Source organism: Vicia villosa, unplaced genomic scaffold (assembly GCF_029867415.1).
Source record: "Vicia villosa cultivar HV-30 ecotype Madison, WI unplaced genomic scaffold, Vvil1.0 ctg.000477F_1_1_3, whole genome shotgun sequence".
Taxonomy (NCBI): domain Eukaryota; kingdom Viridiplantae; phylum Streptophyta; class Magnoliopsida; order Fabales; family Fabaceae; genus Vicia; species Vicia villosa.
In genome coordinates, this window is record NW_026705231.1 from 399,712 (window position 1) to 410,549 (window position 10,838).

At 32.3% G+C, this 10,838-nt stretch overlaps 2 protein-coding genes across 3 annotated transcripts; one reads left to right on the forward strand and one right to left on the reverse strand.

Moving 5' to 3' along the window:
• Nucleotides 1–357: 357 nt before the first annotated feature.
• Nucleotides 358–3,092, forward strand: LOC131628765 (probable phytol kinase 3, chloroplastic). Its single transcript, XM_058899584.1, has 6 exons — nt 358–773; nt 1,409–1,476; nt 1,577–1,708; nt 1,856–1,971; nt 2,165–2,279; nt 2,777–3,092. Exons 1-6 carry the CDS (start codon nt 468–470, stop codon nt 2,952–2,954), a joined length of 915 nt encoding a protein of 304 aa, XP_058755567.1. The 5' UTR covers nt 358–467; the 3' UTR covers nt 2,955–3,092.
• A 2,123-nt stretch (nt 3,093–5,215) lies between these two features.
• Nucleotides 5,216–8,061, reverse strand: LOC131628766 (uncharacterized). 2 transcript variants are annotated; one of them, XM_058899586.1, is made up of 7 exons: nt 7,888–8,061; nt 7,325–7,420; nt 6,820–6,939; nt 6,619–6,697; nt 6,215–6,301; nt 5,942–6,004; nt 5,216–5,473 (listed from the first exon to the last, which is right to left on the reverse strand). In XM_058899586.1, exons 2-7 carry the CDS (start codon nt 7,378–7,380, stop codon nt 5,396–5,398), a joined length of 483 nt encoding a protein of 160 aa, XP_058755569.1. In that variant the 5' UTR covers nt 7,381–7,420; nt 7,888–8,061; the 3' UTR covers nt 5,216–5,395. The 2 variants fall into 2 exon arrangements, with proteins under 2 accessions (XP_058755569.1, XP_058755568.1); XM_058899585.1 differs by having other exon boundaries at nt 7,902–8,059.
• Between the last annotated feature and the right edge of the window lie 2,777 nt (nt 8,062–10,838).

Sequence of the window (10,838 nt, forward strand, 5' to 3'; positions counted from 1 at the left end):
TACGAATTCTAGCTTCTAGTAGAATCAATTCTAGAGACAGAATCAATTCTACTTTTGCCTAACCAAACATCTTAAAATAAACCAGAATCAATTTTACTCTTCTAGAATTGCTTTTGGCCTTTCCAAAAGCCAAACCAAACATGCATTAAGTCTTCAACCCTCCCGCTATGGTATTTTTTTTTTCTATAGGTTACTCATGCTTAAACTTTTTTTTTAAAAGTCGTAAACTAAAAAAGTACTTATAATTTAAGATAAATTTTCTTAAAAAATGATTTACTATTTGGGAAAGAGGGAGAAAATCTAAGAAAGTACTTATTGACCAATGCATAAACCAAATCCTAACAGTAACTAGTCCTACCTTTTCATTTCATTGTAATAATCAATGAACAAAAGTTGACAAAATAGTGAGCAGTGAAATGGGGTAGTTAGGTAGTTTTTCATCTCTGCAATTTCTCCCAATTCAAACAATGATTAATACGCTCACACTTCACCCACCTACCCGTTTTTCTTCTCTCCCTCTTCACCTCACACTCACACCCATTTCCCATTCTTCTCCCTTTTTTCTCCCCAAACTCAAACCCATTTCACCCCTCACTTCTCTGTTTTCTTCCACCCAATTACGGTTCCTACCTCGCCGGAAACTTCCGTCTTCCGCCATGCTCCACCATGACCCTGTTGTCTCTGATTTCATTGCATTAGGTATCTCTGGTGTTGTTGCTACCTCGTTTCTTAGGTTGTGGCAGGAAACTGCAAAACGTGGACTTTTTGATCAGGTGAGGTTTGATACTTCAAAATTTGTAGTTTTTATTAAGTGGGTTTGTTTGGATTAAGTTGAATATGGAGGTGAATTGTGAAAGATTGTGTTTTTATTTTATTTTTATGGGGTTATGAGTTGAAGGAAAATTTAATGAATGTAGAGTTTTCTTTGATTGAGGTTTGTTGGAATTGATAATTAAAATTTTTTGTTTAGGTTGGGTGATTTAACACTAAGTTTAGATAAACTTTTCAACTTCATTAAGCAGTTATAGGAAAAGAAAAATTGAGTTTTCTAAATAATAACTTCCTGCATAAGTTGGAATCAGCTTTTACTCTGGAGACTAACACTAACATGACGACACCAGAAATAATTTGAAAAAATGAATACTAGTGTCTGACACGGACATGGACATGCCTTTTTTTAGAGGTGTTGGTGCTAAAGTGTTTTTGCTCCTTTACCTTTTTATAATTTCCTTTATCTGATTTCTCTCCACAAGTTTGTATAGTTATATCTTATGAAAAGCTTTCATAAGCTAGAAGCTCATCTTAACCAGGATTTTCTGCTTTTTTATTGTATATTTACAATTATATAGTTACTGATTTTCGGTTGTTCTACATATGCAGAATGCTAATTAGCTGTTTTTGTGTTTAGAAATTGAATAGGAAACTTGTGCACATATCAATTGGGCTGGTATTCATGCTCTGTTGGCCATTATTCGGGTAATTGTATAGTTTATGACTTTATGAGTTTACGAGCCTTTCAAAGTTCTGTTACGATGTCTTTTTGTTGAATGACGGACCCTTTCTTGTATTATTGCAGTACTGGTGAATGGGGGCCTTACTTTGGGGCTTTTATTCCGGGAGTCAATATACTTCGGATGCTTGCTATTGGACTTGGAATATGGAAAGATGAGGCCACTGTGAAATCAATGAGCAGATTTGGAGATTATAGGTTGCGAAAATGAATACGTTAATGCCAGTGAGAATATTTGAACATGTGATGTAACTATAATAGTATTAATTCTTGCTACTGAGTGATAATTGATTACATGTCTTGACATTAATTCTTCACTTGGTCTCACATTTTCCTCTGCACCAGGGAACTTCGTAGAGGACCACTATATTATGCTGCAGCTATTACTTTCGCATGCATAATATATTGGAGAACTTCGCCGGTTTCCATTGCTGCCATATGTAATCTCTGTGCAGGAGATGGTAATAATGCTTCTCAGCCAATTACTTTTAGTCCCATTTACCGTAATTAGGCAATGTTTTACACATTTTTTAACCATGGCATAAGTTAAATATCTGATGGATGAAAATACACTAACGGTTGAGCCGCACAAAAGCCTTATCTTGTGATTTCCTAGATGGACATGATTTTATGGTTGTTAATTTAATATCTCAGGTATGGCTGACGTCGTCGGAAGGAGAATTGGTAGTAAAAAGTTACCGTACAACAAAAACAAGTCCTATGCTGGATCAATTGCAATGGCATCTGCTGGATTTTTAGCTTCTATTGGGTAAATATTTGTGGACCTGTATTACTTTCTTTTAAATTTCCCTTGCACGTGATAGCCTACTATGTGTGCATTTGTTTCTGCATTGAAGAAAATTAATTTTTGTTAGAACACATTCACTTAAAAGTAGTCAAACTATAAATTTGTGAGTTAAAATCAATTTTACATACAAAAGCTCCAAATTTTAGCTTATATTTGAATTAAGTTTGGATACAAAATTAACTACATTCGAGCACACATAAACTTGTCAAAATCAACTTTATGCTTCTATAATCAGTTTTGCCTTATTAAAAGCAGTATTGTTAAATGGCAGTCATGGTCAGGCCATGGCGTGGAGTGATGCCCGCCATTGGCAGTGTCATAGGCTGCAATGGCATGTTTATATGGCAAATTTTTGTCCTTACGTCATATTCTGCTATCCGCCATTAACAACACAGAAAAAAAGTGAAACCAAACATACCCGTAATCTATTTCGTTATTAACAGTTAGTGGTTTGTCAGGTTTATGTGGTATTTTTCGTCATTTGGATACATGGAGGGAAGCTGGAACAAGGTTATAGGTTTCTTAGTTGTGTCTGTTATCACGGCAATTGTGGAATCACTTCCTATCAGCACAGAACTTGATGACAATCTCACAGTTCCCCTCACTTCCATATTGGTAGGAAGCATGATCTTCTGATATAGACCATATTGTAATCATAGGAATTAGTTTCAATTTAGTTAGAAAATGTTTGTTTATTCTATAATGCTGAGTAATTTGTCTTGTTAACATTTAAACAGACATGTGATTGTAATGTATGTTCACCATCATTTAGCATTTTAGGATTTCTTAGTTTGTCTTAAAAATAAGAAATGTTAGTAAAAATGCAATGGTTGGAATGAAGTGACTATCAAATTTCCCTAAAATTTTGCATTTAACTTGCAATCCATATGGCTCTGTTCCTATCACATGTCACTTTATATCCATCTACTTTTTGTCTCAGTGCACATGTATAAATAAAAATGAAGACGGGGTTCATATCTAAGAGTACTTTTTTGGCAGGACTTTCCAAAATATACTTTGATTGATATTGAAAGTGCTGTCATATGCTAGCATGTGACATCATGTCTCCACATTGATGAATTTAGTATGGACCACCATTTGATATGGTCTAGTGTAGATTATGAAACTGACTACATGGAATAGTTTTTTTTTTTTTGGCCAAGATGTGATGATTAATTTGCCATGTATTGCATATATGGCGATGTAATACATTTTTGGCTCTAGTCAGTTAGTAGTTAACTGTATAATTATAAAATCTATATGAACTGGTGAATCTTCCTAGAGGGAGGCGAATTTGAATTTTTCACATTCATTGTGCCACAGTTTTACATCTCTGTTTGTCATTCAGTGAAAAACTAACCACTAACTACCAATATTATTATCAACATGAAATTGTGTGGAATCACTACAAAAATTTGGCCAAACATTATTTTTCACCACGAACTAAATTCAGTATTCTTCGAATGTTATCCTTTGAAGGAGCTAATTTACCATTTTACTAAAAATTTCTTTTAATAAAGTATTAATTAGAGGGTAGAATTGAAAAAAAAATTAATTAATATTATAATAGATTTCAAATCAAGACTAATGTTATAAAACAAATATTAATAGATTTCAATGCAATCACATGTTAATTGTACTATGACTTAGATATGGCTACATATGTTACTTATCCTCTGCAACAGTGGAAAGAAAACTAGATCTCGTACTTGAATCTTGAACTTGTGGTAAGTACAATAAGAGATATCAGATATCATGTCTGCGATGCGATGTGCAAGAGTTTTTGAGTTTTGATATCTTAAAAAGTGAATGACTAGTCAAGTTATCTAGCTATGATATGTATAGGTTGGATTACTTGATCTAGGAGTTTCTGCGAAGATCACTTTCGTTGCCTATAAATCGGGCGTATGTATAGGTTGGATTATTTGATCTAGGAGTTTCTGCCAAGATCGCTTTCGTTGCCTATAAATCTAGACATACACCTCCTAGCTTTGACCTGATAGTGAAGTGAGTGTAGTAAATCTATGTAACTTGGGATAAATTTAGTTATTCTCCTAATATGAGGTTGGACATGTCACCTACGATGATGATCCAAGATAGATGAGCATTGAGTCGGGCGAGATCACATGTTCTCCATTAGACCTCGCCCTTTCGCACCCAAGTCCTTTTCGTGTAACTTACAGGCTACACAATTGGTGGACTGCCTCTTTGAAGTCCAACTTAAGTTATTTCATTTCTTAGTTTCTCAAATACGAGACCTAGAAGAACGGTGTGATTAAAGTAACGCATCTCAATTCACAATTCTTCATGCATAAGGTCTGAAGGGCGATGTGACTAAGGGTAGACATCTCGGTTCAATTCCAATAACAAAAAATCACTACTACGTTCGTCTAAAGAGATATAGAGTTGATTTGTTTAAAAATAATCCCCACAACCAAGTCTTATTTCATTAAATGAAGTCGACTAGATTGATCAACTGACGTTATAATATTTATATTAATGACCATGCTTCTATCTAAACTGTTAATCTCAAATTGTTTATTAATAATTATAATCTTTCTAAGTCTTTTTCTTTATCATCTAGTTGTTTGACTTCTCTTCGTATAATCTACTCTAATTACCACACAATCTACATGTGTACTCTTTATATAGTTCAACCACCTAAAAATAATCATTGTTCTATTAAAAGTATTTTTTTTCAAAAACAAATCAAAATAACTCATCATTATTAACAAAATAGTTTTTGAAAAAAAAAATGCACTTAAGATTCTTAACCAATCGGGCCAATGGTTGAAATACGACAACATTAAGAGCAAAATAATCTAAAATCAACATCGAATAACTTTACTATACAACTCAAACAACCAAAATCAAGGAATGAACAGAACATCTCCATGTTTGCACTGAACCAAATTATATTTAAGGGTTGAGACATCAACAAAACAGGTAGTTATAATTGTCCATCTATTGGCCTGAAGTTGTAACTTATGATGATATACAGTTACAAATTGATAAAATAAATAGTAAATCTGGTGTGGCTCCTCATTATTTGAAAGATAAACCTTCCTACTAGATCATTACTTCGGATCTGATGCCCGGATCCCATAGCGCTTGAAGATTTCTCTAAATCCGTAAACACTGATATCGTAGTTGAACTGCAATTGCACAAACAAATGGAAGTCTGAGAATATTAAAAACATTCAAAGTCGAAACCTTTGACATATGTCAGACAAGTTCAAAAATGTTTGATAGGATTTACAGCCACTAAGAGCTTCTCCAATGGGGAAATTTTTAATCAACAACTTTCAGTTGTTTAGCAGCTATTAAGTGGTTCTCAATTTCAACTATGCCACATTATATTTAAGCAACTCAATATACAAATCTTGACTTTGAGGAACTCTCTATGTCAAGTAGACAAATTCCATTGGTAAAAAATAAATGGCTGCATATCAAGAAACATGTGCTTAAGTTGATCTTCGCAGTGACTACTAAATTTAATACATAGGAAGGGTTCATTTTCAGTATCTGTATTTGCTTACGAGGGATTGTTCAAAATATGAATAATCATGACCGGTATTACATGCTTTACAATTTTTCCAAAAAGCAGGAGGAGATATACTTACAGGCATGACTTTCACATTGTATTTAGTAATATTTGGATCAGCTACCCTGCCCTGGTTAGCTACCTGTAAGAAGAAACACATGTCTCAAATAACTGTACATTTAGTCAATGAAAAGATCAACCAATTACTAAAAACCAAATTATTGCCATAGAATTTGTGCTTTTTAGGTTTACTTAAACATGCCAACTAGAAGAAAATTTATTATAATTTCATCCAATTAGCAATTTAGGCACTCAGGTTAAGAGGCTGAGCAAACAGAAAGGAATACCATACATGCGTTGGACTATGGAATATTTCCATGAATGGATATTCCTTTTTCTGCCGACTTATACAAAACCCAGGATATTTAGGACATTCAACCTGCAAAGCACAAAAAAATTGTCATGTCATCAATGTGGAATAGAAACACTAAAGAGTGTGTAGACAATAACAAGCAATAAAAGTACAGGAAAAGGAATGTGATGAAAGATAAATCCCACTGTAAGCCTTGTGCCGGCCTACATTCCTAAAAGTAAACTACAAATCATTGCAAAGTAATGAGCACATTTGTGTATGCTTTGTGACTCTATCAGACTAGACAATTGCAATGCTTCAACGTGAGTAATAAATATACATAAATATGCCTCCCAAGTGCTAACAGAAACAAGTAACATGAGATCATTAATAAAATAACTTACACGCATAAATTTTACATGTGGATAAAACTCAGCAGCAGCTTCTTCTAATACTTTGTCAAGATGCTCTGTGTAATTCCCCCTGCATTATTGAATAATAAGAAGTTATTCTTAAATCAATTCGTTTATTACTTTTCTTTTTCATTCAGACATAAATAAGCTTCATAGTAAAGAGTATTCAAGAGCTGATTCCAATCAGATCACCTGATAGTAAAAGCAACAACCACAGGAAACCCTTCATGAAGGATATTGACAAACTCACGCTCAGAGGTGAAATGAATAACCCGTGATGGTCCAAGATCCTTTGGATAACCAGTATAGTACCTAATAATAGATAGCATGGGATGATGTGAACATATTCCAAGAATAATGCACCAGGGCATTATGCAAAGTATCTATCATCTAAATTATATCATGCAAAGTATGCTACCATAGTAGGGATTACTGAACTTTGTCATTAATACGAAATAGTTTCGAAATGGGATTCCATAAATTAATTGATGTGACTAAACAATTCTTCAATCAAATGACAATAACTAGTTTCTAATATTTAATTAACAAATAAAATGGCTAGAGAAAAATGAATATTGCACTACAAAAAATTATTGAAGTAGTATACTACAGAACGATTGAAAAATAGAAGCAGTAGTAAAGGTAAATAAAACTACAACTTAAAGAAAAATGACACCAGTGGTTGACATGGACATACTTGCAAGTTCCCCGAAGATGACCAATCATTCGGTCCAAAAATGATGAATCTTCCATTACAGAGAGTACTGAAATAGGTGAACTATATATCCACTACCTGCATCATAATCAAATTTTACAACAAGAAGTTGATTACGATAATCTCATATACTCTCTTATACAGAGATAATAATCAACTAAACAAACTGGTAAAAATTTCATAATTCACTTACATCACTAGCTCAAAATCAAATAACCAATTAAGCATGAAATAATTATGACAGTGCACTATCAACATCACTAAAACTGTGTGTCCTGTGTACAAAGTTTGGTTGAAGCATTTTATCAAACAGAAAACACGCATTATACCATGACACAGAACAACAGCAAATACATTCAGCTATCAATGGAAACATCTTAACAATGGAAAAAAATCAAATTAAAGCTTCATTGCTAATCTATTATGAAGACAAATGAGAAGCAATTAGATGAACAATTCAGTGGCAACACACTAAAATGATTGAGAACTCAAATGGAAGTAAAACATATAAAAGTTTTCTTATTATAATGAGGATTGAAACCCACTGTGAGGAAATTACCCTTAAGTTTTGGAGCCTAGCTTCAATGGCGGTGGAAAAACAGAAAAGCAAGAAGAATGGGTTCTGTGTTTTGTGAGAAAAGAAAAGTGGAAAGGAATTGAGAGAGAGAGAGAGAGAGAGAGAGAGGCGGTTTACAAGACCCAAAACCGGGTTTGAGAGAGAGAGAGAGAGAGAGAGAGGCGGTTTACAAGACCCAAAACCGGGTTTGTGGTTCATTCGAATTAGTTCGTTTGAACCGGTTTGTTCTATTTTCTACTTTGTGGTTAGGTTAGAAATAAGGACGTTAAGTGAAGTGAACTCTTGAATTTCACTCTAGTCAATAAAAACTAGCAGATGACAATTTGGCCCATCCCCAGTGGGTACCCATAAAAAACCCCATATCGGATAGGGTAAATACTCATAAAAATGGGTATGGGCACAGATACGGGTAATTACCCATTAAAATATGCGGGTATGGGTGCGGGCACGGGTACCTTACTACCCAACCCGCCCCATATCCACACTACATATTTTTATAATGTCATTTATATTATTATATAAAAATGCATGATTCTATTTTTTTTTAAATATATCGCTATTAAATCATTACACATTTTAATAAAAGTGTTTATTTGTTTCTTAACTCAACAATAACATACATAATTTTTTTTAATATTGTTAAAAAGACTTAAATTATATGATATTTTGTAATTAAACGATTTAATTTTACTATAAATGCGGATAAACGAGTACGGGTATGGGCATTGAGGTACCCACTGGGTACGGGTACGGGCATGAATATTGATACCCACGCGGGTTTGGGCTCGAGTACGGGGATTTTTTTAAACTGCGGATATGGGGACGGGTACTATAGTACCCTGCCCAAACCCTGCCCATTGCCATCCCTGCGTGATACCCTCGCGTCTGCACGGGTACCCGTTGTGGCCGTGTTATTTTGTTCAATATATATTATTCTAGAGGTAAATGTCATAAAATCAGATGTGTAAAATATAGAAATTTCTTTTTAATAGGTTGGGGTAAAGTTTGGGATATTTTCATCAATAAAAATTATTTTCCAGTTAATATTCAATATTTCGATCAGTAACTTCATGTTCCCGTAAATATTTAATAAGTTTATCAGTAATTCATGTTCTCGTTAATATTGAATATTTTATTCAGTAACTTCATGTTCCTGTTAATATTCAATATTTTGATTAGTATCTTCATGTTCCCGCTAATATTCATTATTTTGATCAGTAACTTCGTATTCCCGTTAATATTCCAAACTTGTTCCCGTTAATATTCAATATTTTTATCAGTAACTTCATGTTCCCGTTAATATTCTTTATTTTGATTAGTAACTCCGTTTTTCCGTTAATATTCATTATTTTGATCAATAACTTTGTGTTCCCGTTAATATTCAAAAATTGGATCAGTAACTTAATGTTTCCGATTATATTAAAAATTTTGATAAGTAACTTTGTCTTCCGTTAATATTCAATATTTTAATCAATAACTCCGTGCTCCCGTTAATATTCAATATTTTAAATATTAACGGGATATCCGTGCATTCGCACGGGGACTAGTGTGGTACGCTCATTTGTTTTAATATTCAATATTTCGATCAGTGACTTCATGTTCCCATTAATGTTCAATATTTAGATCAGTAACTTCATATTCCCGTTAATATACAATATTTTGATCAGTAATTCATGTTCTCGTTAATATTTAATATTTTATTCAGTAACTTCATGTTCCCGTTAATATTCAATATTTTGATTAGTAACTTCATGTTCTTGCTTATTTTGTTCAATATTATATTTTTTTATAAAAAAAGAAATTGATATAATTATTATTATGATACATTTCGTTCAGCAAAGATACATAATAAACTTAAAAATGAAATTGATAAAGAATAGAATAATGAAGTGTTATTTTATTAATATGCAATAAAAATTGGGAAGATCAATAAAGAATACACAATGTCGATTGTCCAATGCAATAAACTTAGTCACATTTACTTTCAACGTATTCCAAATTTGTTCCCGTTAATATTCAATATTTTTATCAGTAACGCATGTTCCTGTTAATATTCATTATTTTGATCAGTAATTCCTTGTTCCCGTTAATATTGAAAAAATTTATCAGTAAGTTAATGTTTCTGTTGATATTCAAAAAAATTATCAGTAACTTCGTGTTCTCGTTAATATTCAATATTTTGTCAATAACCCCGTATTTCCGTTAATATTTATTATTTGATTAGTAACTTCGTGTTCCCGTTAATGTTCAAAATTTGTTCCCGTTAATATTCAAAATTTTGATCAGTAACTTAATGTTTCCGATAATATTCAAAATTTTGATTAGTAACTTCGTGCTCCCGTTAATATTCAATATCTTAATCAATAACTCCGTGCTCCGGTTAATATTCAATATTTTGAATATTAACGGGAAACATGTTCATTCGCACTGGGACCAGTGTGGTACGCTCATTTGTTTTAATATTAAATATTTTGATCAATAAATATTATTTTTCCGTTAATATTTAATATTTCGATCAGTAACTTCATGTTTTCATCAATATTTTTGTTTTGGAATTATTTATAAAACTATTTAAATCAATTGTAAACTTATTCTCGTTATTATTCAACATTTAATTAAATGTGTTAATATCAGTACCATATGCGCGTACCATATAATTACCCGTGTATATCCGTAATATATTATTTTGTATTTGGATAGAATTGACCCCATTAAAGTTTTAATGGTAATATTTCAATTATATTATATTATATATAGATAAATATATATTGATTATTGATGAACTTGTCCAATTAAAATTTTAAATTTTATAAATGACAAACAAATTGTATGATTAATAAAAAATATCATACAATTTTGATATTATTTATTCATATATTACTTATGTTTCATTCTATTACTATTTATTCATACATTACT